This window comes from Triturus cristatus, chromosome 3_2 (genome assembly GCF_964204655.1).
Source record: "Triturus cristatus chromosome 3_2, aTriCri1.1, whole genome shotgun sequence".
Classification (NCBI taxonomy): Eukaryota; Metazoa; Chordata; class Amphibia; order Caudata; family Salamandridae; genus Triturus; species Triturus cristatus.
The window spans coordinates 831900116-831927834 of NC_140584.1; the positions used below are offsets into that span (position 1 = coordinate 831900116).

Genomic DNA, 27719 nt, shown 5'->3' on the forward strand with positions numbered 1-27719 from the left:
TACAAGGAGGTTTCAAAGAATTGCTCTATTATATATCTCTGCTTTATTACCTCTTAAGTTTAATTTGTAATACAAATAATGCTGCTTTGGTTGTAACGATGCTGGTTAGATAACTTGGGTAAAATAAATAACTGATTTATGTAGGAGGGCCATGTATGATGTAAGTATTGGCATCGGCTAGAAATTCTAACAGTTTGAAAATCTATCACTTCTTTTCTTCTTAGGCTCCCCTAGTAGCCGCACCTTTGTTTTGCAAATCTCCAGCCCTACCTCTCGTCACTTCACTATTGATCCCTTTGATTTGTGTTCTTTATACATGTGTGGGCTGTAGGTAAATAGATTTAGTATAATTTCCTAAAGTATTTTTCTTTATTCAGTTCACATTGCCTTTATTGTAACTAGGCTTTTATTTTTATTGGGATATTTTATTGCATTAAATTAGTTTGTTGTTTTGTGCACCATGAGCACTTGTGACACGGTTCACACTTCAGATGAATTCTGAATAAAATAAACAAATACAACCAAGAATACCATAAAGATTAATGAAGGGAGTTTGCAGGGCCCATATGCACCTTCCCGTTCTCTCTCGCAGTAACCACTGCCCTTCATGAGGGATACTGTTGATTAGTGTTTCCAAATGTAGACACAAAATCAAGTCTTGGTCCAAACTCATGGAACACAACAGAGTGTGACCTGGCTGTGTGCGCATCTCTGGAGTGCAAACTATTTATTAGGTGCAGCTATAAAATTCACTTCATCCTTGAAAGCTGGATACGTTTCCACAGTTTGTTTGTGGTACGATATAAAAGAGAACTGTAGCTTTTATTCAGAAAGCTGGGATTTTCCTCAATATACTAGGAGACACCAAACTCACTCAGTAGATTAAGGAACATCCCAGCTTCTGATCACAAATATAAAGAACACTAAAGAAAAGGTTTTGAGAATTGCAAAAACTTATATCTGCACCCTTGTTATGTTAAGTGGTTTTTATAGAGCGCACAACTCACCCTGGGGCATCTAGGCACTAATTAAGAGAATGTACTGAGGTTAAAAATATCCGGATATCAAGAGAAGTGTCCTGATTAAAACAAAAACGCTTTCAAGCTGTTTCATGAAAATGCTTAGCGTTGGACTTTTACGAACGGCTAGAGGGAGCTTATTCCAATAGCTTGGCGCTAGATATGAAAAGGCTCTACCTCCGGTGCGGGTAAGGCGAATTCTGGGAACCTGGAGAAGATCCAGAGTGCTGGATCTAAGTTTTCTGCCAGGAGAATACTTTAATAGGTTTTTTATGCAAATAGAGAGGGCCTCTTTCATTCAATGCATTATGTGTAAGACAGCAGATTTTTAAAAAAGGATCTGTTCTTTATTGTTAACCAATGCAGTTCCCTCAGCAGAGGGGCTGAAGCGGATTCTGCCGGGCAATTCAAGATCAATCATGCTGCCATATTCTGAATTACTTGAAGTTTGGCCAATTGAGTCTGTCCCACTTCTGCCAACAGGGCATTGCCATAGTCCAGACGACTAATGACCATTGCCTGGACTAAAGTTCTGTGATGGGAGGTAGGCAGATAGGGAAAAACTATTCTGAGAAGCCTTAAACCATAGTAGCATGAGCTTACTATCGCCGCAACATGATCTTTCATGGTCAGGGCCTGATACAATTTTATGCCTAGATCTTTTACTGACTGTTTAGGGGTAGGGGCCTGGCCCAATTCGACAGGCCACCAATCATCCGACCAACTATTGAAGGCTTTCCCCATCAACATAACCTCCGTCTTTTCCGGGTTAAGCTGGAGACAATTTCTTGTCATCCAGTCGAAGATGGCAAGCATTCCAGAGGCAAAACGGACTTTGTCGAGGTCTGGGTTGGGTCCGATGGTAAACGTAAGCTGAGTATCATCAGCATATGAAATGATCTCAAAACCCAGATGCTCGACAATTCGTGCCAGCGGGGCCATGTATGTATTAAAAAGGGTGGGACTTAAACAGGAGCCCTGGGGTACTCCCCTGTCAAGCAACATTTTGCCTGAGGAGTACGGTCCCAGCATGACAGTTTGGGTTCTTTCGGACAAGAAGTGTTCAAGCCATTTAAGGGCTGTCCCATTTATACCACAATCCAGGAATCTCTCTGACAGCTTAGAGTGTGAAATAGTATCAAAAGCTGCAGAGAGATCTAGGAGGATCAAGATAACTGACCCTACCGCGTCGACAGTTAATCTAAGCGCGTCAGTTACCGCCAAAACGGCGGTTTCTGTACTAAAACCTGGACGGAAACCAGATTGCGAGGGGTCCAGAATATGATTATCCTCCGGATAAGAGCTTAGCTGTCGATTATTGATACTTTCCCGGATTTTTCCCAGCAATGGTAACAGGGAGATGGGACGATAGTTACCAAGAATTAAGGGGTCCGCCGTAGATTTTTTTAATATTGGGAGAACAATCGTCTCTTTCCAAGTAGCTGGAATGGCACCAGTAAGGATAGAGTGATTAAACATGTCTGGGATTGCCGGGGCACAGCTAGAGGCTAAAAACGCCATGATTTTGGGTGGACATATATCAAATGGTGACCTAGATTTAGCCCCGGCAAGGCCCTATATGACCTCCTCTATTGTGGCTTGTTCGAAGCTGTTTAGGGAGCTGGCTACTATCTTAGTCTGCTCCTCGGATTTTCGTGAAGATACCAATTCAAAAGTAGTAGGCGAAGAAAAATTTACGTACATTTCTCCACAGCAACCTTCCTGGACACGCAGATGTCAGACCCCTCGAAAAGAAAGCCTCCGCTGACTCATGCGATCTAAAAAATTATCATCCAATCTCCCTGCTCCCCTACCCGGCAAAAGTTCTCAAGAAAGCCATCAACCAGTAGCTTACCACATTTCTGGAACAAAACCACCTATTTGACACTTCTCTAGCAGGATTCTGTGTCTGCCACAGCACTGAGACTGTATTGACTGCCACCGCAGACAACATCAAAACACTCCTCGACCATGGAAAAACGATGGCCCTGATCCTCTGTGACCTCTCTGCAGCATTCCACATAGTCTCCCGCAACATCCTCATCAACAGACTCTACAACATAGATATATGCCAAGACGCTCTCAACTGCTTCTTTACAGGACACACATGGAGCATCTGACTGCCTCCCTTCACCTCCACACCCAAAGACATCATATGCGGTGTACCACAAGGATCATCCCAAAGCTCCACCCAGTTCAACATCTGAATGATCCCCCTCGCAGACGTTGTCAGATCTCACAAGCTCAACATAATCTCCTGTGCAAAAACCAACTTCATCAACGCTATGATCACTGTAGCCAAACGGATGAGAGACAACTGCCTCCAACTCACTTCCAACAAAACTAAAGTAATGATCTTCGGGAAGAATACCTCCGCAATGGACCACTGCTGGTGGCCTGCAGAACTCAGACCCACACCCACACAGACCGACCAAGCACGCAACCTCGGCATCGTCCTCGACAGCCAACTGACCATGAACTAACAAATTGATGCAATCGCCTCTTCCTGCTTCCACACACTTCGCATGCTCTGCAGAATCTTCAGATGGATCCCAACCAACACCAGAAAGACCGTAACTCAGGCCTTCGTCACTAGCTGCCTTGACTATATATCTCCACCCAGCTCCTCAGAAGACTTCAGACCATACAGAATGCTACAGCCAGACTCATCCCAGACCTCCCCAAAGGAACCCACTTCGCCCCTCCACCTGAGAGACCTCCACTTGCTCCCCATCCAGAAAAGATGCCAGTTCAATATCCTCACACACACTTAGAAAACCCTCCACGACCTAGGATCTGCCTACCTCATCCATCAACTGAACCTCCACCAACCTGCCAGACACCTGTGCTCCTCTTCACTCTCACTCCCACCCACCACCCCCGCCGCATCTGGCACACCCGCAGCAGCGGGCGCTCTATTTCTTACATAGTAGCCAATACATGGGCCCCTCACTAGCAGATTTCAGAAAGATACTCAAGACCTGGTTCTTCGAGGGAGACATAGTGCCTAGATTCCCCTAGGCATGACAGAGTTGCAATTTACAAATGTGGATTGATTGATTGGCAGAGTTTAGTCTTTACTCACTGAATACTACTCTAATTCACTTTACGGACGAACCTTTTAGTGAGTCATTTCTATTACTATTCCAGGATGAACTGGATGCTTACCGATTTTTCACTTTCGTCTAATCTTGGTTGGTGTACTTCCGTCAATTCTATTCACTGTTTATCTTGGACATATTGAATCTAAACTGGACAATGCCAGTGAAATAAAAGGTTTTCAAATTAAATAGAAAAATCAAAATTGCACACCAAGTCTCATGATCTAATTAATATCTCTGGCACACCATAGGAATCTTGCTAGGGACCTTTTACAGTAAAAGGCTTTATATCTGTGCAAAACATTCTAGATAAACCACCAGTCCTCCAATTTGATAACCAAGCCCCCATCTCATAACACCTTTCCTTCCTAGGAGTTCAGCAATGGCACTCTCTCCCAGAGCACCTACACAAGAGATAATGAATACCTCCGGCTTTCAGAAGGTCCTGAAAACCTACTCCTCCCCCAAGGCTTACAGGCCAAGGTCTCATGCAATACGGCCATGAACAAGAGCTCTATACATCATCAATTCTAATGAGCTGTGACAGGTTCCATTTTAAATTCATTAGAATGTTTAAACACTGCACACAGAAGTAACAGATAGTGGTCTGTGTTTGAGGAATTGTGTAAGGAATTCTTTATACACGCAACCTCTGAAACATATCCCTCAGATTCAGATTTAATCTGTAGCAGTCACTGCACTCATTCAACTAGGGTGACTAAAGCTCGGAAACAAGGAAAACACTTCAGGTTCAGTAATTTTGGAATCCCTGTGCAGTCAACAAGCTCATGTGCAGGTAGAACCCCCAAATGTAGTCATGCCCACTCCAGGAATCATGCCACCAGCTGTCCCATCTGGAGGAGGTCTGGCTACCTGCAGATGTACCATCTATGGAAGTTTAGAGTACCAACCCCTAAATCCATCTGAAGGCACTTAAGCTACCAACAACTGCCCTGCCAGTGTAGCACATCTATCTTTTATCATAGCCATGATAATAGCTGCACCTCGGCACACAGTCTGCTGAAGCTGCTGTTCAATCTTTGTAAAATTGATCACAAGCCCGAAGACCCAAATATTTTTCTTCATTGCTTCATGGGACAGATCTCCGATACCTGCAAGATCTTGAGATTTATAACATAAAGGAGAAGCTTCCGGCCCAACCAAGTGAACTGAAAATAGAAGTACAGGATATAAAATGGGAAGGCTGCTACTTCCAAGAAGATCAACCATCTTTTGTGCGTCTTCAAAACTGTACTCTTTTGCGTTTATACAAATAAAATTGTAGCAGGGTTTGTCGTTGAAGAGGGACTGCAGTTGAGAAACATTCTTGCACATGGAGGGTGAGATGCCCTTCACCTGCTTTCCATGAGTTTTCAGAGTTTCGTGAAAAAGAAAGCCAACTTGAACAACATCTTCCTCCATGTCTGTGATCAGGCAGACATGCTGTGAGAGACCATCCTTGATCATAGACTCGGCTGCATACAGGTCCCGGCTGTATGTTACTTTCCAGAGATCAGGAGGACCGTCCACGAGCTTAGCAGGCATGCTAGAGTACTTCAATGCTAACTGCAGGCACTCTGTACCATAGTCCAATTCATAGTCACTACACTGCAGGTAGGCTTGGAAGATGGCATCAAACTGGAATGCTTGTGGCATCTCACTAGCCCTGTGTTTGGCACGTTCGAGTGAATAATCTAAGCAGCCATCCTCAGAAGACGCAATGACTGTGGAGATCAAAGGGCGAACTACTCCAGCGGCTCCATGCTCATCTGCTGCTGCAGTCACCTTGAGAAGAATATCTTCTTCCACAAAAGGCCGCACAGCATCATGAATAATGACCACATCTGGCTGCCAGAGTCGAGAAACAGGAGATTCACTCTGCACCAGCATCTTCAGTCCACTAAGTATTGATCGGTGTCGTGCTGTGCCACCTTCTGCTAGTGTCACCCGCTTGTGTCCATACTTGTGAATGATAGACTGCATCAAGTCAATTTTCTCGGCAGCCACGACCACCACAATCTCCTTTATCCATCGGACTCTCTCAAATGCCTGTATTGTATAACTGATGAGAGGCCTCCCCAGAATTGTACAGAACTGCTTTGGGGTGGAGACGCCCATCCTCTCTCCGCACCCTCCTGCTGGCAGCACAACTGCCACTTGTGGCTTTACCATTCCTGCCACCTTTCCACTGCCAACGTGTTTGGGAGAGGACATTGGATGAGTGAAGAACGTGGCACTGTTTTGACACCTGCATGACAAAAACAACAGCAGAAATTCAGTTTATTCAAAGGTACAACTAAACCCTAATTTCCAGACATTTCTCACATTGACAAGTATACAGTTGAAATGCAAGCACATATTAATATTAGAAGGACCTCTTTTAATGGACAAATAAATAGGCTTTCCAGGTCACCATCCGATTTTTCATTAATGAAGAATGGAGCAAATGAAGATATTTTCTTACTCATGTTAAAGTAATGAGGAAATGGCTGAGACCTTCCCAAGGTCCACCACACACAGATGCTGTCACTCACTGTCATCTTTGGAATGGTAACATACGATGGACATATTTTATGTAGTTGGAATTGAGAAGTATTATGCACTTTTAGATTATTGTACTTTGGAGGAACAGCAAAAAATAGAGACATTTCCCTCTAGGCCTACGGAGTTGGCGTTGCCGCCACAGAAAGGCATGTGGATTTTGCGTTCGGGGGCCTGTTGCGGGCCCCCAGGTTATTGGGGGGGGGGGGGGTGGGGAGTGCGCAATGGGGTACCTATGGTACCCCCCTACATTGTCACGGACAAGGTGGCAGGCACCACGCGGTGCCTGTCACCTGGTGCATGACATTGCACAACGTGCATTCCCAGCATTGTACAGCACCGCCCGGCACAATGCTGGGAATAGAGGATGCCACCGCCACGGTGGCATCCTAACTGCTGGTGCGGAACCGACGCACCACTAGCGGCCGGTCCCAGCACCGCTAGGGTGGCAGGCGGACTAAAGTCCACCCGCCATCCTAATAGGCCCGCAGTTTTGTTTAGCCTAGTTTTCGCTGATTGACAGTACACCAAAGTTTATCCCCAATCAGTCAAGGTTGGCTCTTGTTCCCTCAAAACAAGTAACTAGCTGTTGGTGGCAGATTTTGTATTAGTTACGGGGTGAAGGTCTTATTTTCCCTCAATATGTTGCCCAGTCTCACTACTGGCCTCCAAACCCCTTTTTCAATCTCTGAAATCTCTCAATAGGAGGGAGTGGGGGGGGGGGGAAGAAGAGAGAGAGAGAGAGAGAGAGAGAGAGAGAGAGAGAGAGAGAGAGAGAGAGAGAGAGAGAGAGAGAGAGAGAGAGGGAGAGGGATATGAGTGTGACTGATTATTTAGGCACAGAACAAAGTGCAGGGGGTAGTAGCCAGGTCTGCACAATGGTGGTCCCAGGGGAGTGAATGGGAGCGGATCCTTGTCACTCAAGAGGGAGGCTCATCCCAAATTAATATTACATATACAAGTTGCCTCCCTTGCTCTTTTCTTAATTGGTTTCAAGTACAAAGAGTAAAAATCATGTCTCAAGAAAACAAATCAATAGGATTAATCTTAAATTTGCTGCACAGCAATTTGTTTTTGTAGATTAATGTGCGAGGGTGAACATACAAACAAAAAGAGAATTAACTTCTATAATATATCACTAATGTTCATATATTCAGCTTTATTCAATATTTATTCTTTTTGTTCAATTAAATCCGAAAAACAAAGGAGCAGTGGCCAGGAAGGGAATTTCGATTGGAGTGTTTCTTTAGCAATCATGTAAGGTTCTTTGAAAACTCAGATAGCGTAGGTTTCAATGAAACACCAGGCCTGGAAAAAAACAGGCTCTTTCTGACACTGGGGACAGTGAGTCTTATCAAAATATTTAAAGCACTGTCAATTTTTTATAGGGGTCAATGCATCACAATAATGGGACATTCAGGTCACCTCTTTTTAAGTGTTAAAAACTGGTGCTTCATGAAAAACCTAGGACACCGTCCTCCGCGGTCACAAGAATCCTAAGACTGGCGTAACAATGAAACCTCGGTATCGGAGTTTTCAGACAGATATTTGCTTGATTATCAACAGATTCTGTTAAATGTAAAATCAAGCTAATGGAGTTCTTTTCAAAAGAAAAAAGAGAGAAGAATTTCAAAGAAAAATAATACTTTCCAAATTATGATGTACTTGGGTCTCCGCAAAATCTACCTTTGTGCCACCATCCCCTGAGATGCTAGAGAAAGTGCTCATCTTTAGAAGAGCAGCGTAATCACCAATCAACCAACTAGCAAAGAAGTAAAAATGATACAAATCCAGCCTCTCCAAGTATGAGATGCAAACTATTTCTGAACTCAAGGACAAGAATGGCATAATAGTAAAACCTGCCAGCAAGGGTAGGGGGCCATTGTGGTCCTCAACAAACAAGACTACATAAATGAAGGACTGTGACGTGACAGGTCACTGACCAAGAATATAATCGTAAGTTAAGAGCAGATTCAGCAAAGCAATTAATGGAAGATAGCTCATGATTGCTGGACAAAGGCCGAACACAAGGATGGATTGGCATCGAAGAAATTGAGAATCTAAAAGATATGATCGCAAACACTCCTGTACTATGTCCTCTGACAACCCCGAGCAACACCCATAGTCTGCGGCTGTGAATCAGTTTTGGAATCACTCTCTAAATTATGTGGATTTCTCCCTGAAACACTTCACCAGCACCACAAAAACCTACATACAGGATACCACAGACTTCATCAGGTGGCTTGAGGGTACCACATTTGAGAAAGATGCACACATTTTGGTTCCACTGGATGTGGTTTCTTTCTACACAAACATTCCTCAAAACAAAGCACTTGAAGTACTCCAGATATACCTTGACCAGTTACTCATTATTTCTCTTGACAAAGTTTCCCCCACAAGAAATTATTTTTTACTCAATGGCTACTTTTGGTTACGAGTCATGGTTACCATGATGGGATGCTCTTTTGATCCAGAATGAATAAATAGTAGTGTTGCAGAGCGTGAACTTTGCCCAAGGGCATCAAGGCGCTATGGATAGAGCGAGAGGTTGGAGGAAGCATAGAGAGGGCCATTAAGAGTGAAGAGCCATGTTTATAGAGCCATACGGAACAAAAGGTGAGAGTTTTGCCCAGAGATCGATAGAGTGAGAGAATTCCAGAGCTTCGAGGCAGCAACAGAAAAAGCCTCCCCCACCCCCCCCCCACCCCAACCTGGCTCTCCTGAACCTGGAAACTACCAGCAAGTTTTTGTTGGCAGACCGGAAGTTGTTTGGTAGGGACATACCGCAAGAAGAGTCGTTTGATACCGTTGAACCAGTGTTGTGAAGAGTCTTATGGACAAGGCAGAGGGCCTTGAACAGAATTCTCTTTCCTAAGGTAAGCCAGTGAAGCTTACGAAGGGATGCCAAAACAGGGTGGAATTTTGGAAGATCCATTACAAGTCTGGCAGCTGCATTCTGTACAAGCTGTAGTTTGTGGATGGAGCCCTTATTGATGTCCAGGTAGAGCGCATTACAATAATCCAATCTGGACAGAACCAGGGCCACAGCTGCCTGCTTTCGGGAGGAAAATGAGAGACAAGGAAAGATCTTCCTCAAGATCACAATTATGCCAAAACAGGTGGAGACTCTTCTGTTGGTCTGGGGGTTAAAAGAGAGAGAGCTGTCAACAATGACACCAAGATTCTTTCCTGCTGAGGCTGGACATGGGCATGAACCGAGCATTTCAGGCCCCCAGGAGTGGGACCATATAGTTTGTTGGCTGCCAAATATCAAGACTTCGGTCTTGTCCCCATTGAGTCGCAGGTAGTGGTCTACCATCCAGGAGGCCACAGCCTGCATGCAGCTCTTAAAATTTGCAGCGGACGCCTTAATGCTGTTGATAATTGACACAATAATTTGTGTGTCATCCGCATAGGACAGTGCCTCCAGCCCAAAATATCTGATAACCTTGGCCAAAAGAGCAACATAGATGTTAAACAAGGTTGGGCTCAATGATGAACCCTGTGGAACTCCGCAAAAGGTATGAGTGGCGTCAGAGTAGAAGTGATCCAGTTTTAATAGTTGTAACCGATCCGTAAGAAATGAGGACAAAAGCATCAGAGCGGAGCCTCTGACTCCAATTTCTTTGACACAGCCAACCAGCCTCACAGGCGAGATGGTATCAAAAACCGCGGTTAAGTCTAGGAAAATGAAAAGCACGGTGTACCCAGCATCTACTTGAATACATATGTCATTTATGGCAGAAGTTAAAGCAGTCTCCTGGCTATGGCCACTTCTGAACCCATGCTGGGACCCATCAAGCAGACGATGTTCCTTCTCCAAGATCTTTGCAGGTACTTGTAGCAAAGAGATAGGCCAATAGTTTTTTAGTTCAGCGGGATCCAATGTGGCCTTCTACTCCAAGACGACCTAAGACAGGACATTTCCACAAATTTATCTGACACAGATTGGAACGTGACATTAGCAGATATCAATAAACAACTAGATGCATATACAAATGAAATCAATGAGAGAAAAACCAGAAAATTTAAGCATGACACAGTGGATTATAAACTCGGAGAGGTTTACACGTGGGCCGACGTTTACGCCACAAGAAGACAACAACGCAAACAAACAGGTCGTACGTTTGAGTCAGACGCTACATCTTCTGACGATTCTTCCACCAACATCAGACCTTCAACCAGTGCATCCACTAAACCATCTACGGAAACTTCCGAATCAACAGAAACATTACAAGCAGCCTGTGACGAACCTTCAACCAGTGCCAATAGACAACATTTTTTAGGATCAGGTCCAAAACCACCAGGAGAACCAGGAGGAAAGTCCACGTCCAAAACCATTGCAAAAAGTACACGCAGTCAGAAAACTTAGTAATCAACATTTCCGGCTACACTCTCACTCAATTTCAAATACAAACTTTGCAAAAAGGTACTTCATTCGTACCCACCTACCATTCTAACCAGTTGGAAACAGAAATCAGTCTTTTTAAATTCATGAGATCTCTAAGATTGAAACACTTTTTTCACAACATTATCCAAACACCGGATACACCTCGCGAGAATACGTTACTTGGTTTAAGGAACAAGAGTACATTTATGGCTCCATCCAGCCACAAAGCATTAGACGCTTTTGAAACAATAGTTAGAAAAGATCTCAAAAAGATCACTTACCATACCAAAAGCACTTTTGCCAATTTAACACGCAAAGAATATGATACTCTCAAACATCTGGCGAACAAACCCGAAATCACCTTCAGAGAAGCTGACAAAGGGGGCGCCCTAGTTATCATGGATTCCACCTTTTACCACGATAATGTTAACGAGCATGTTCAAAACTCCGACATCTACATGCCAATACCATCAGATCCTACCAAGGAATTCACTAATATTCTCAAGATCATTGTGAATAACGCTCATGAAAACGGCACCATCAAAGATGAGGACAAAAAATTTCTTATCAAGGAAGATCCGGCTACTCCATATATATACATGTTACCCAAAATCCACAAACATGCAACTAAACCTCCATTCAGACCCATTGTATCGACAATAAACTCAATTCATGAACCGGTGGGAAGATACTTGGATAAACATTTGCAACCATTAGTCCAATCCATGTCAACATACATCAAGGACACCACCGACTTCCTAAACATCTTACAATCAACACAGAATCAAATCACCCCTGACATCACATTGGCCACAATCGACGTAAAGTCATTGTATACATCAATTCCGCATGACAAAGGACTCGAAGCCATCGAATCATTTTTACTTCAGACCGATAAACCTGATAACCTGAATATATTCCTCATGGAACTCATTCATTTTTCACTCTACCACAGTTACTTCGAATGGTCCGGAACGTACTATATGCAATGCTCGGGCACATCAATGGGCAATTGTGCTGCGCCTACGTACGCCAATCTCTACATGTACCGTTTCGAACTTGATCATATTCTCAGTAATGTGGACTGGACAAACAACTTGATTCTTTACAAAAGATACATAGATGATATTTTTTCATCATTTGGAAAGGACCGACTACCCTACTGGATCAACTGATTGAAATTCTCAACACAGTGGATCACCGAATCGAATTTACCCATAACATCAGTCATGAGTCAGTAACTTTCTTGGATACTCTTGTTACCAACACTGGAAATCAACTCACCACACAAGTATACACCAAACCCACTGACAGGAACAATCTATTACATTATGACAGTTTTCATCAGCCTTCTCTAAAAAAACATCTACCGTACTCCCAATTGCTACGACTCAAAAGAATTGCCAGCTCAGATGAACTCTACGAATCTAGTAAAACCTCCTGCATAGACAAATTCAAAAAACGCAACTATCCTCTTACCATCTTGGAAAGTGCAATTACCAAAGCCGCCATTCCTACCAGACAGGATTTGCTTCAACCAAAACTACAGGTCCAACAAGAAACTAGATCAGTGTTCATCTCCAAATTCTCAACAAGAAGCCACCAAATCAAAAAAATTGTGTTAAGGTATTGGCCGATTCTGAGCAATGAACCAGACTTTCGACACATCTTTGATTCACAACCCAGATTCGCATACCAAAGATCTCAAAACTTGAAACAACTTTTATCCACGCCTAAAAATCTCCACACCAGTGATTTCAAAGGTACCATCCCCTGCTTGAACTGCGGAAACTGCAATTCTATTATCAAGGGTAACAAGATTGCACACCCTCACAAAGGTTTTCCCATAAACCTAACCGTAACAGCCACGTGTAATACTCAGAACGTCATATACCTACTTAAATGCCCCTGTGGGCTTGTTTACGTTGGCAAGACAGAGAGAAAAATACGTATTCGTCTCAACGAACACAAGAGTAACATACGTACCCATCAGATAAAATCTCCCATTGCTAACCACTTTGATCGTTTACAACATAATGTCTGTCAACTACGCTTTTTGATTCTCGAACAAGTACCGATCATAAAAGGACGAAATAATACACAACATCTATTACAACGTCTGGGCGCTAGAGAGCGCGCACGCAGAATGGCCGCACTGCTGTGAGGCTCCTGCAGCCTGGAACTCAAATCCGTAATTTATCCTGTTTAAGCCGCTGCTCCCGCGACCGAAACTACCCGTGGCTGTTGAGGGTGTTCTGCTGCTGCTTTGGTGCAAGTTGGAGCCCTGTGCGACCAGCCTCGGCGGAGTAAGCGGCGGCGGTAGCCGGAAGGGGAGCTTAGCAGACGTGGGGCGGAGCGAGCCGCCCGGCGTGTGATCCACGCAAGTCCGAGGCTCACCACGAGGCAAGTGGGCCGTGCTGGGGACCCGCGCTGGCGGCACCTTGAAGACTGTGCGGATGGCGGAGAGGTCGCTAAGAGAGGGAGAGGCGCAGCCGTACACTACCTCCCTGCAGTGAGCCACGTTGCTGCACGAGGATTATCGGTGCACCCGGGGCCCTGTGAGGAACGGCGCCATCCGCGGGAGAGGCATACTTGAAACGGTGAGGTGGGGGCCGGGGCGTGCGGCGGGTGCTGAGGGACAGTGTGCTCTGGTGAATCTGCCCCCCCCCCCGCTTCCCCCCCCCTCCTCTGGAGCAGTGACGACGAGATACGACCTGCTAGAAGGGTAGCGGGCAGGGTGTATGGCGGTGTACCCTGCCCTGGTCTGGCCGACCCGCTATCACGAAAGCCAGTGCTGAGGGCCCGTGGAGGTGGGGGGCTGGCTCGCGCATCGGGGATCTGGTGCGCGCTCCCCCCCTCCCCCCTGCTGCCGGAGGAGGACGAGAAGGTGTCCGAGACTGCGCCCACCCGACGGGGTGGGCAGCTGTGTGGTGCCCGGGCCTGTGAGGGGGACTCGGAGACTCGCCGCCTCGGGGCCATCTACTGAGACTCGACGAGAGCTGGGCTCATCTCTTGTATGCCGGTACCTGGCTGGCCGCTCTCCCGTGTACCGGCCCGCTGTTTGGAGGTTCGAGGGAGGCGCCACGCTACGGACACCGCGGCCCTGCACCCTGCATCTAGCTTCATTTGCCTGCCACGGCATCTGCGGATATTAGGGTTCCGGCGGCCGGTCTTCCTCTGGGGGCTGTGGTGGTGGACGCCTCTTACCTGCCTTTTGCTCCCTGATCGGGGGTGGCTGGTTCGGACCCGCCGGTGGCCTGGTACTCATCACTGAGGTCGCGCTGTGTGCTGTCCGGGACTTCTGGGCCCACCTGTGCCCTTGAGGATAGCAGAAGCCAGCATACTGAGACCTGTGTCAGCACCCAAGATGGGCAAGCAGGACAGCCGGCAGCCTAAGCTCACGTTTGACCCCCCGGCGACCAAGAGAGGGGTGCGGGGTGCGCAGGACCCGGGAGGCACCCAGGGCTCGCCCGCGCCCGAGGCGAGTTCCTCCTCTCCGGCCACAGACCTACAACACCTGATGCAAGAGATGAAGCAAGGTTTTGCTACAATCGTGGATAAAGTGGACCGGCTATCGTCCAGAATGGACGCCATCGCGCAGAAAATAGATATCCATGAAGAGAGGATTGCGGAAACTGAGCGGAGGATATCCGATAACGACGATACCACAGCCTCCCACACCACGCAGCTTTCAAGAATGGATAATGTCTTGAGACTTATAGCAGCAAAGAATGAGGAGTTGGAAGCCCGTAGCCGCCGCAATAACATCCGCGTGGTAGGGATTCCGGAGTCCACCAATACAGGGCGCATGGAAGACTACGTGGAAAAGATCCTCCTGGCCGCCGTTGGTTCCGACGCTTTCTCTAAGCAATTTATCGTCGAGAGGGCACACCGCTCTCTTGGGCCGCGGCCGAAACCGGGAGCTCCTCCAAGACCCATCATTGCACGGCTATTAAATTATAGAGACCGGGACACAGCGCTGCGAGCGGCTCGCACGGCTCAGACACTTTCGTGTGATGGGGTCAACTTTACCGTTTACCCAGACTTCACGCCTATCGTGCAAGAACAGCGGCGTAAATTTCTCGATGTTAAAAAGAAACTGCGGGCCCGACAAATTGATTATGCACTACTCTACCCGGCGAAACTGAGAATTACCCACCAAGCACGGCAGCACTTCTTTACAAACCCGCAGCAGGTAGAGGAGTTTCTTAAGGCTCTGAAGAATGGGCGTACAGAGAGGTCTGCTGGTGGCGAGGAAGATCGTGAAGATGAACACTAGCTATGTGGGTGTGTTTTTTTGCTAGATGGATCTGCGAACTCAGGAACTATTGTCATATGCTTAATACAGATGCAAGCCTAAGGGACATGCCAGCATGAAGACGCTGTGACTGTTTGGAACTACTTTGGTCGGATGTGGGACAGCGGTTGGTAACGTATTCCAGGCGCCACCTCCCCGCGCCTTCCCCTGTTGTAAGGGGGATGGGCCGTTGGGGGTGGATATGGGCGCACTCTGGACGGACCCCATGGGGTGTACCCCATTGCTTACACTGACTGTGTTGCTCCTGTTGAGCTTTAGGTGGGGAGTTATGGGTGGGGGGAGGGGAGGGGATTCTGGCAAGTTGGGGTTGCTTCAGTGGGTTGGGGGTGGGGTAGGGATGCACGTGACGGCCCTGGTCTCTCCCGCTGCCCTCGCTTCTACCGGGGCAACTTTGCCCGGGCGGAGGGATTGGCACTGGCGGGGACCCCTGCTGCACACACTGTTTGTGACTATGGCCTTCGGCAGCGATCAGGTAGGGACGCTCATTGATGGGTCATGGGGTGTACGGGGCTATCTGTCCTACATTCGGGGGGTGAATGGGAGGGGATTGGAGCGAGGGCCCTGGAGCTTACTAGCCCGGGCCGCCCTGATATGCCCGCGCCTGAGGACTGTGGTAGGAGTTGGCATGCTCGGAATAATGAGGAATCTCTTGTAGATAGCTGCTGGACGACTGGGACAGAACGATTGTGTGTGACGACCCTGGCCAAAACTTTAGATCAAAATGCTTGGGAATGGTGGTTATGCAGGGCGGCTGACACTGGGTGTAGCGGGGAGGTGCGCTTTCCAGTGCAGTATGAGAATGACTTAGATACGTTGCCGGTAGGCCATGTTCTTCAGAAGGTTACGGGAATTATATTGGAAATGTTCAAGATGTGGGGTGGGGGGATGGGAATGTTTGAATATGTTATTGCACTGTTGTACGCGACCAACATCAATGTGAGGTTTTTTTTGAAGATTATGGGTGCACCTGCTGGTGGCGTGTTGGGGGACCCCCTCTTGGAGCCGGCCCCTCCCACACTTATTCACGTGGGGTCTGGCGGAGGTAACTGCAGACATATGGGACACAGGTGGTGGCGCTGCTCTGATGCTGGGGCGACACTGCGGTTAAACATGTATATTTATGGTTGCGTGGGGGGCCCTCCCCTGTTGCAGCACTATCTTACTCCTTTATTGTCCCCATGACACGAGTAGATTCGGCCTTAAATATCCTGACGTGGAATGTTAGGGGTCTGGGAGACCCGCGAAAGCGGAGACAGATACTCTCCTATCTAGACCGCCATGTCATACATATTGCCTTTCTCCAAGAGACCCACTTCAGAGTGCAAGCCAGCCACCCCTTTGCTGGCAGATGGGCGGCAATTGCTGCCTTCTCCTCCTACTCTTCGTACTCTAGGGGTGTGGCGATATTGATAAAGAAGGGAACGCCCTTCAGTATGGAGGGCACTAAAAGTGACACTCAGGGGCGGTACTGTCTAATGTGGGGTAGGCTGGGACATGTGGCGGTTACCCTGGTCTGTTGTTACGGCCCCAACATAGATGACCCGCATTTCTTTACAGACCTCAATGCGGCAATTGTGGGCGTGGGCCCGAGACAGCTTATTTGGGGGGGGGACTTCAACACCACACTAGATCCGTCTAGGGACAGATCCCACCCGGCCCCGCACCATTACACTAAGGCGCGTGCGAACCTGTTGGAAGCATTGGCTGATCATAACTTAATTGACACGTGGCGGCACCTGCATGCGGACGCGCGTGAAGGTACACACTTCACGGCACAAGCAAAATCATGGGCACGGCTTGACTATGTTTTTATCTCCCCTCATTTTCATGCGGTGCTTGAACATGCACACCATCTCCCACGCACGTTCTCTGATCATTCGCCGACCCGCGTCACATTGCGGGCGGCGGACCTGGGCCCCCCTGTGACTTCTTGGCGCCTGCAGCCCATGATGCTGCTAGATACTGTATTTCAGGAGGAGTTACGGGAGGAATGTTTGGAGTTCTTTGAGCGCAATAAAGATTCCGTGACTGAGGTCGGAACCATATGGGACGCTTTTAAAGTTACCATACGGGGAGTGTGCATCGCTAAGGGGTCAGGCGTTCTCAAAACCATATTAGCCCGCCTGCGTACTCTGGAGAGTGAACTTGGGGCGCTTGAGGTGTCGCTGGCCGACAACCCTGAAGATGCCACGCTCGCGCGTATCCGTGAAAAGATAGCGGAATATATGACTGAAGCCGATCGGGAAGTGAAATTTAGGGGTAAACACTGGATAGCTCGCCGCTATGGCGAAGGCGAACGGCCAGGGAAAGCCCTGGCAGCGACGATGCGACTGACGCGCCCGCCAAATACTATATTGGAAATTGAAGGCAGGAACGGTGCAGTGTACAGAGATACCACGCTCATTCTTAACGCATTTGTTGAGCATTATCACCACTTATATACATCGACCAGGGCTGGGGATCTGCACCTGCAGGACTATTTGGGGGATGTCTCCTTGGGATGGCTTAGTGATACGCAACGGGCGTTTTTAAGCTCCCCTTTTGAATTGGATGAGGTGCGGGAGGCTATTATGCATATGCAATCGGGCAAAGCCACAGGCCTTGATGGGATCCCAATCGAATTCTATAAGACTTACATCGATTTTATGGCGCCGGTCCTTCGCGAAGTGTATGAAGATGCTCTAGAGGTGGGCCATCTGCCCCCTTCGATGCGTATGGCCCTCATTACCTCGCTCCTCAAGCCTGGTAAAGCTGCTGACCAATGTGATTCATACCGACCCCTCTCACTGCTCAATTGCGATGTAAAAATACTTGCTAAACTGATTGCTACCCGCATTAACTTACTCCTCCCTAACCTAATCCTCCCTGACCAGGCGGGGTTCGTGCCCGGAAGGGCAACATCCCATAACCTACGTACTTTTTTCTCGATTCTGAATGCCGTACATGACGATCTCCCGATGGCTGCCGTCTTCCTTGATGCCACGAAAGCTTTCGACTCGCTCGAGTGGGATTATGTATTTCGGGTTCTGGAATTGATGGGGTTTCCCCTCATCTTTATTTCTTGGATTAGGCTCTTGTACATATCCCCCAGGGCCCGAGTGCTGGTGAACGGGAAACTGTCTGAGGCGTTTCATATCACCAGGGGCACTAGACAGGGTTGCCCCCTGTCGCCCCTGTTGTTCGCTATCGCCATGGAGCCGCTCGCGGCGCGGCTCAGGCAGCATCATAAGGATAAGGCGATGCGGTGTTTCCAAAGACAGATATTGATATCTCTGTATGCGGACGACATTACTCTATATATTCGTGATCCCTGTGATAACCTTCACCCGATTCTTAGGGAGTTCATCAGGTTTGGCAGGCTCTCGGGAATTCAGATCAATTGGAGCAAGTCTCGGGTTTTCCCGCTTACGGCGTCTACTAGACGGTTTACGCTGGAGTACCCTCTAGCCTGGTGCGAGGGGGATTTCACCTATTTAGGTATACACATTGAGAAAAACAGGGAGGAACTGATGAGGGCCAATTATGGCACGAAGATGACCCGTATTACAGACTGCATAACTCGATGGATTACGCTCCCCCTTTCTATGGCGGGTCGGGTGTCGTTGGTTAAAATGGTAATCCTGCCGCAGTTGCTGTATCTCTTCCTGAACATCCCCTTTTACCCGGGCAGTTTCTTCTTCCGGACTCTGCGCTCGGAGCTTATTAGCTTGGTTTGGGGCGGGAAGTCTCCTCGACTCAAATGGGAGGTCCTCACTAGGCCGTTTGTGCAGGGCGGGTTTGGCGTCCCGGACTTTGAGTTGTACTTTCAAGCGGCGCAGGCGCACTACGCCTATTTCTGGATACGGCAGCCCCGATACATGCCCCAGCTTGCGGCCGAACACTGGTTGGCGCATCCGATCCCCATAGAAGGCGCATTGTACGCTCCAGTAACGGGGGCAGATGCACCGCCCACGACAGTGGCAAGTACGGTGACGGCCTGGAAGCGAATAACAGCTAAGCTGGGCCTAAATATGGTATATGCGCCGCTCTTGCCGCTTGTCTACCACCCTGCCATGCCCCTGCTGCAGGAGGCAGGGTTTCAGAAATTGGCCCATGCTATCCACGTTAAGACATGGGGGGACTTGTACCATGATGGCACGTTCCGTTCTATGGAGCACCTCTATGGGGGCATCCAACCTTCTCCCCTTGAGGTGTTTTTGTATATTCGGCTCCGGCAGGGGCTTAAGGCACTCACGCCCGATTTCCCACGGGAGCCGCCAGAGGTGACACCGCTGCAGCGTGCCCTTCGGGACGAGACCCCTGCCAAGTTGGTCTCCAAGATTTATGGGTCGGTGCGATCGCTGGTGGACGCGCCGCCTCTTGCTGCTCGGGAGAAATGGGATCTGGAACTGCAGATCCCACTGACGGACAAACAGTGGGAGTTCTGCCTTCAACAAACGGAGCGTATTTCTTCTAGTAGCAGATTCAGAATAATACATTATAAATATATTCACAGGTTGTATTACACTCCTGTCAAGTTGCACAAATACCGACTCCGGGAGGATGATAGGTGCGAACGGTGTCATGCTCCTGGGGCAGACTTCCTCCACTTGGCGTGGGCATGTGAGGCGGTGCAACGTTATTGGCGTCAGATCTTTACAGCGGTTTCCAAAATGATCAATTCGGAGATAGAGCCTTCCCCTGTCCTTGCCCTCTTAGGGTATGTGGAGCCCATACAAGCCGCGCACCGCAAATTCGTTGCACTGGCCTTCTTACTTGCTAAAAGACGAGTTGCATGTAAATGGGGCAGAGGCAGGGCCCCCAAATTTAAGGATTGGATGCGGGATATTGTTTATTGCCAGGAACAAATTAACACGTACTCTGAACTTTTACCACTTGCTTCACGACCAACTGACATTTGGGCTCCACTGACTTGCTCCTTGTTAGAAGGGGAGAATGCTGGGGGGGGATGAGGCGATCCCATAGCTACATATGGGACAATCCCTCATGACATGCGGAGAGCCCGCGGTGAATGGTGTGCTCCATTGCAGATGCGAATGGCTGGCCGTTAAGTGCAGCGGCCCTTAGGCTCGTGGAGAGTGTCTTCCAATTGCCCGGTGCTGAGGCGTGAGAGATTAGAATTGCGGCTCCGCCAGGGGGAGTCTGATTTGCAGCGCACTGCACAGTTATTATGGACTTAAAATGCGATCCTGAGTTATTGATATCTTGTGTTAGTGATGATTGCTGTGCTGCTCCTTGTCACCTTTGTACTGCTTCCCACTGCCATATGAACCCATTGATGTAACTTGCTTATGATGTATGGTCGCTCAAATTTCATAAATAAAGTTTAAAAAAAAAAAAAAAAAAAAAAAACATCTATTACAACGTGAAGTCTTTTGGATCAACAAACTTGATTCGATTCATCCTAAAGGACTCAATGATCGTTATGATCTAGGTTGCTTCTTGTAATGCGCTTTGATTCTGACCTTTTTTCAGTTTTCAGAATACACCTCGATATGAATCATATGGGTATACACCCATGAGACCCGGGACCCCACTACCTTGTATTCCCTGATGTTTTATCATTGTCATTTATTTTTGCCAAACCACTTTATTGCACTTGTTATTACCATCCACTAGTACTGTTTACCAATATTCTTTAGTCTATTTTGTAATTGTGTGTGTTTGTGCTTACCATTGTACTATGTGTCATACCTTCTTGCTTTGTTCCCCTATTCACCCCGCCTACACTTTCACATGTTTTCTCCATACTATCTTACTATCAGTCTTATTAACACACTGTCATTATTCCTTTCGCCATTGGCTTTACCACCTTTTTCCAGATTACGCTTGTCTATACACTTGCGTCTTTTCACTTCTCTGTTTTCAACATTCCTTTTGACTTTTCGTATACCTTTTATTGATCCTGTACACTCTTCCTACCATTTACGTATCTCTTTACACGCAGCTACACAGCCGCCGTTACTTCGTAACAGGCTTGTATTCCTCTGTTTTGATTGGACTCTACCATTCACGATAAACCTATCGGCTCTTTACACGTTGGACGACACATTTACCAGTACTAATGTAGACGATTGGCTACGAGGCCTCCAGTATCTGATTAGTGATTACGATCACCTGACACCCTTTAAAACCGCGCGCGTTTCACAGTTTACTGACTTGCTGACACACCGGCACCTTTGACCACTTTGTCTTGATCGACTTTAACCCAGCATCACGTAAGTAGTGTACGCCATTGCCGACACCGCCTCGCTCCTCTATAACTGTGCCGTTCTACACCCACCTTGTCTATTTACACACCTTTGGCTCTCTTTTTCACCTGGCTCTTAAACTTTTCCATCACCTTTCATCTTTGACTTTCTTGAAACTCTCCGTATAGTTTGTCTATCTCTGCACTTTTCTCAACTATGAGAACGCGTACTTGCCTTGTTTTCCCGTCACGTTGTTTAACCTTGATCTACACCGTTTCTTTATATTATTTTTTTACGTTCGCATGCAATCTATTTTAACACACTTCACTCATTCCACAGGATTTATCACCCACGCTCGTGACTTCAGTTTACTTTCTTAAACTTTGGCATAATACAATGTACTTGTTTACGCACCACCGTGTTCCTTAAATCACAATATTCAAACCTTGTTCACATTCTTGCTTGCTTTATTGACATCTAACCCGCTAATTTGGATTGTTGATTTATGCTTACCGCTCTTTAGATTGATTGCCGATTGACATTACTGTATTGAGTAAAAGCTGTTCCCTTGTATCCTCCCTTTTAGTGCTGCCCCTGACGAAGGGCCGCATTGGCCCGAAATGCATTGGGCTACATCGAGTTATGAATTCCAATATACTCGTTTGTGATGTTTAACCTTCAGTGAAAACGATACCTTTTCAAAGGAATGACTACATACATGTGAATTGAATAAACCTATGAAATACAGAAAACGACCTTCGCTTGATTAATTTCTCCATCGGAGTGCAATTCGAGTGACACGCTTCCTACCAGAACGTGCTTTCACAGTATTCTCATCCCTACTCAGGGGGATCTACTCGTCTGCACCCATACCTCGCTTACCGAAAGTACATTGATTTAACACGAGTGCGCTTCCTCTCTCTTCATCAACTTCTACTCCAAGTAGCCATTCACCCATACTATTACTATCTAGTTAAGATATACAGATGTTATTTTTTGCAGATGGACTGGAGAACCATTTGGACTACAACAATTGTCTTTGTGGCTACATGACAGAAATACTGATTTTACAATTAGAAAAAAGAGTTGTAAGTACAGGATTGATTTCCTGGAAGTCTAAGTAAAAACTGAGAATGGCTTGTTGGCCACAACACTATATTCCAAACCGAACAACAATAATAGTCTGCTCAGATACAATAGTTTTCACCAGAGAAGTCCAAGAGACGCTCTTCTCTATGGCCAGTTACTGAGACTATGACACAACTGCTCAAATTCAATGGATTATTTTGAATATTTCACAAATCTGAAGAAGAAAAACTGCAAGAAAAATGCTACTCAAAAACAGGTAAAACCCTGCTTTCAAAAGAGCATAGTTAACACCCTGTTAAACACTAATAGGAAAGAGGCCTAGAGAAAATTAAAAATCTGGGGATATGTGATCACCCAAGTACAAATCTCTGCGGCTGAGTTTACACATAGGGGCAAAAGGGTAAATCACCAATCTCTTCTAATAGCAACACCAAGGAATGCTGTACACAGGATTCTTTGATGCTGCAATAAACTATACATAGTAAAAAAAATGCCCAGGGAGTCAGCAAAAGAATTGGGCAATAAAAGTCCAGGAACCACTATTAACAGCACTTGGGGGCGAAAGGATATATCCAACATTCCCACAACGAAAACCTACTCAGATTAACACTCCTAGACGAGATACACAAGAATCCAAGAGGAAGAGGCATAAAACACACACTACTAACAAGCATTTGCAATGCAATAGGTCTTGCAAGTTTTAGCTATTGGCATTGTAAATGACAATGCCTTTTATTTATGTTCTAAAAATAAAAATAAAAGGCATTGTTATATGCATAAATGCGAGACCTATTGCATTGCAAATGCTTGTTATATTAGTAGTGCAGTCACTCATCTGATTTCTCAGCAGCATGTGTATTAACGGTACTAGGCTGCCCTTCCAGTTAGATTAAGTTAGACTGACAACAGGCATATTTTTCTTTATTATCTATTTTTCAGACATTAAAAAATACAAATGACCTTCCATTTCAGGGGGTTTTGCTGCAGTTTTAGCATATTTGTAGAGCTTCTTTGTGCTCAAAGGGGTGTCATTTCTGATATTTATCACTTTCTATGCATTTTATTGCTAGGTTTTACTCACGAAAAAGTGTCACTCAAAGTGTCACACATTTGGCAGCTGGATGTCACTCATGACCGCACTGAAACTATGGTACTGCTACACTTAAGCAATCCGAGAACTTACCAGCTGTGCATTCACACCACAGTGATCTCACGCCTCTCCAGTTTACAGCGCTTTAAAGCCCGGTTGGGTGCAATTTGCGCATCGTAAGATGACAAAATAAATTTAAAAAGAAGCTTTCGGTTTAAAGAAAATACTCCTATTGTAACCTGAATGTACAAATTTCCATTTCAAGACGGTGCCCACATTTAGTGACTGCAGGGGGCATTCTTCCCAAAGCGGTCTGGAATACTCAGTTAGTCTTTTGGTCCGCCCCTTCTAAGAAAGTAACATAGGCCACCCTCTTTTAAGGCACATTTTAAAACGGAAACCGAGCAAATCAATAGTTAATTCGAAGCCGTCAGAATTCCTAAAACAAAATGAGCAAATATTATATTTCTCAGTTTCCACAAGGACAGGCATAATCAATTACGTCATGCGTTCGTATGGCAATGCAACAGAAGCAGTTCAATTTTATTGCCCGATAATGTTGAAATATTCTTGCAGTTATTCCTGTCTGCTTTAAAAAGTAAAGAAAACATCTTCCGAGTCAGTCGACTTAGTTTGAGAAGTGAAAGCGCTGCAAAATGGTGGCAAAACTTCCCTCAGCCGGGTAGGGCAGGGACTGTGCAGCTCAATACACCCACCCCGCTGTGACTGCGCGCGGCCCAGCCCCTTGCACTCGTCCTGGGGAGAGGGAGAGAGCGCACGATGGCAGATCCGCTGAGACCCCTCCTGCAGAGGAAGTGAGTGCTGCGCGATATGTCCTGCACCTGGCTTTGTACCATATTCATCCTGCCAGTGTGACAGCAGCTGGTGAGGGCATACCGGGCACTGGTATGAGCAATATCGGATTCAGAACCCTGCCCTTTTCATCAGGGTGCTGCTACACCAGATCGGCACACTATAAATAAAACCGCAACCTAGAGCACCCCCTGACTTCCAGTATAAGAGCGCCCCTTGACCTTCTCAGAGTGCCTGTCCCCTAATCCCACCTGGCATACCCAGTGGACTATCCAAGAAAATATAGGTCTACTCCACACAACCTATATGACAAGCCGTGGCAGAGGGAGGGAACAGGAACAAGCTGAGCCAAACCAGAGCAGAGGGAGTGGCGACAGGAAGAAAGCCATGCAGATAGAGCCCGTGGAATGGGAGATGGGGGCAAAGCGAGACAGTCAGAGATAGAGGCAGGGGATACAATGAGGAATGAGTAAACAGGAGTGAGGGGAGGGGTGAGGGAGAGAGCAGAAGGCTACTACAGAAACAAGCAAAACAGAAAGCAGCTCCACATCCGGGCCGGGGAGGAGACCTGGCAGGGCGAGGGCTGCCCGCGCATGTGCTGTACCTGGAACTTTCGCGTGTTCTGCGGCTCGTGCCCAGTGGCTGCGCGTGCGGACTTCAAAAGCCACGGTACTTTAATGAGTGCTCTGCGGCTCATGCGGCCCAGGGAGGGGACCGCCAAAGTGCCCAAGGCAAAAAAGAAGCAGAAGTCCGACGGGAGCCCACCCTGCCTTCGTGAATGCCGCATGGTGCGGCCAAAGCAGGATTTCAGGCGGGGCTCCTATGAGCAAGACGGAGCCCCGCGTGGTGCTGCAGTGAGCCACTGAAGACACGAGACCAGCGCAAAGTCCCCACAAGAGCTAGTAAGTGGGGCATGCTGTACGTTTAGAGCGCGTGTGTGCATTTAAAACAAGCATTGGCATAGCCAATAGGTCTCGCCTTTGGGACCTTATAAGTGTTTAGCCATGCAACAGTTGCATAACTAAATACTTAAAAAGGTCCCAAATGCGAGACCTATTGGCTATGCAAAGCAGCCGTGCTGCCATGAAAGTGATCGCGATCAAGCATCAAAGCGCGAAAGTGAAAGTAATCGCGGTAAAAGCCACGCGCGCCCGCGCACATGCACTGTAGCTCTAGGCTGGCCTGGTAGCACTTTTTGGAGCCCTCTCAATAAGTCTCGCCAGACCAGCGCATGCACTGGGTCAGGCGAGACCTAAAAACTACCCCTTCGGGTACGAGAAATGTATGTGCCCGCAACACAGCCCAACTCTTCCGAAGGCTCGAGCCCGCTCCAGTATTAGACACCTTCCGATAACACACTTGTGCTACGAAGTAACTCGAGATCACAAATCAGCACTATATATTTTTTGGGGGAGGGGGATGGAGTACAGAAAGTATTCTGGAGCGTAATGAATTCTGCATCGATGCAATGTATCGGTTTTTATTTTACTTTACCTGGTACAGCGTAGGTGTATTTAAGTAAAAATCGCTGGATTAGAAAAATACAAGATACAATGAAACAATTTGCATCTACTGTGGACGTCGAAAACACCAACAATGTATCATACGATGTCTTCCAAGCAGTGAAATAAACAATAAAAAGAGATGTGTCTTCAACAAAGAAACAACGGATCGCGATGAGAAACAATGTCTGATAACTGGCAGGCGCGCGAACTCAGGTGTTCCTGCACTTACTCACTTCGAGCGTTTTTACGAATAAAAATGACTAGTTTCACGGCGGTTGGAAAAACTACCTCAGATTTTTTGAATAACGCATACGACTATTTAGTTTACAGCATTGTTTGTGAGTAGATGTTAAATGATAATTTTACTTCGACAAATATTTCATTTGTGATACATGTGCAACCGGTAGAACTTGGAATCAACTTCATAACTGGAGAACTACCCCACAGAGATCTTAACAGCTTAAAAAAAGAAAAGAAAATCGCCATTTGCCACTGCGTGCATGCTGCTCTTTTTGAAAGTGAGCTGCAGCTAACCGGTCACTGTTCGGGATACATTAAGCATGTTGCTCTCGTGCTATAGTCCTACAAATTATTAGCGACTGGGTTGCATTTCGATTCAAATGTTACTGTGCAGCGGAATTTTAATCTCGGGAAACTGAAGTGAAACTTCGAAAGGCGGAGAGTTCCGGTGCTGCACCCTCAGCCGCAACAGCAGAAGTGCTTCTGAATTTGAAGCCGGCATGTTCAATTGTTTTAACGCCTTACGGGTTTGAAGGTCGATGTTTATAATTGTCTCACTTACTTGTGAAACTTACTCGTGTCGAGCCCGGGTCTTGCGCGCTGGACGTTTTTCCTCGCACACAACTCTTCAGATGACAAATGCATCGCTCAGGCGATTAAAGTGGAGATTAGGACCCGGTTTGTCATATATTTCAGACAACGATACAGGTTAGCAATTCGAAACAAGCTGCAAACAAAACATAGCGGAAGAGTCTACTCCGGGCGACCGATAACCTCCTTAACCTGGCAGCAGGGGTGGGAGGAGAGTTCCATAGGCAGCCTGTGTTTGGTGGTGGGAGGGAGGGCAGCCTACGGGGAGATGGCGCTTTAAAGTTGAAAGCACGGCGCTTAGGAAATGGGCGCCACGTGTGAAGTTAATTAAAACAAGCCCGGCGGAGCGTGGCGCGCGCGCGCTTGGGGGCGGGGGAGCGAACCCTTTGAAGTGCTCCCAAAAAGCGGAGTGCATGGCGGCACCAAGCGCGTGATTGTGCGTGTGCTAGCAATGCAATCCGCTTTTTGGGAGCACTTTTAAAAGCCCCTATAGTCTCGCTTTGCGATCGCTTACGTGATAGCAAGGCGAGACCTAAAAAGAAATTACATGAGGCTGGTGAGGACGGAAGGGGACAGGAGATGTGCACATCGCGTGTCTGTACGTGCATGTTCACGGGCACGTTCACAAACTGCAATCGCCCCTGCGCGTGCCCATCTCCTGTCTCCCTTCCGAGGCAAGTCAGTAAAAATAGATCTCGCTGGCAACAGCGCTTTGCGCTGCGTCACCGGGCGAGACCTAAAAAAGGAAGCCATACTGATGCTACATTGTGACACCATAAAATTCAGGACTAAATTAGACGATAAGACCCGATTGTCACAGTTTGTAAGCAT

General features: G+C 47.0%; 1 protein-coding gene across 2 annotated transcripts in view; it reads right to left on the minus strand.

The window, feature by feature from the left end:
• Positions 1 to 4732: 4732 nt before the first annotated feature.
• The window catches only part of CRPPA (CDP-L-ribitol pyrophosphorylase A), an 84003-nt gene continuing 61016 nt past the window's right edge, over positions 4733 to 27719 (minus strand). For both annotated transcript variants that reach the window (XM_085649071.1, XM_085649070.1), the window contains one exon: positions 4733 to 6368. In XM_085649071.1, the coding sequence (XP_085505197.1) occupies positions 5054 to 6334 (1281 nt within the window). In that variant the 5' untranslated portion in view covers positions 6335 to 6368 and the 3' untranslated portion in view covers positions 4733 to 5053. The remainder of the gene's footprint in view (positions 6369 to 27719) is intronic.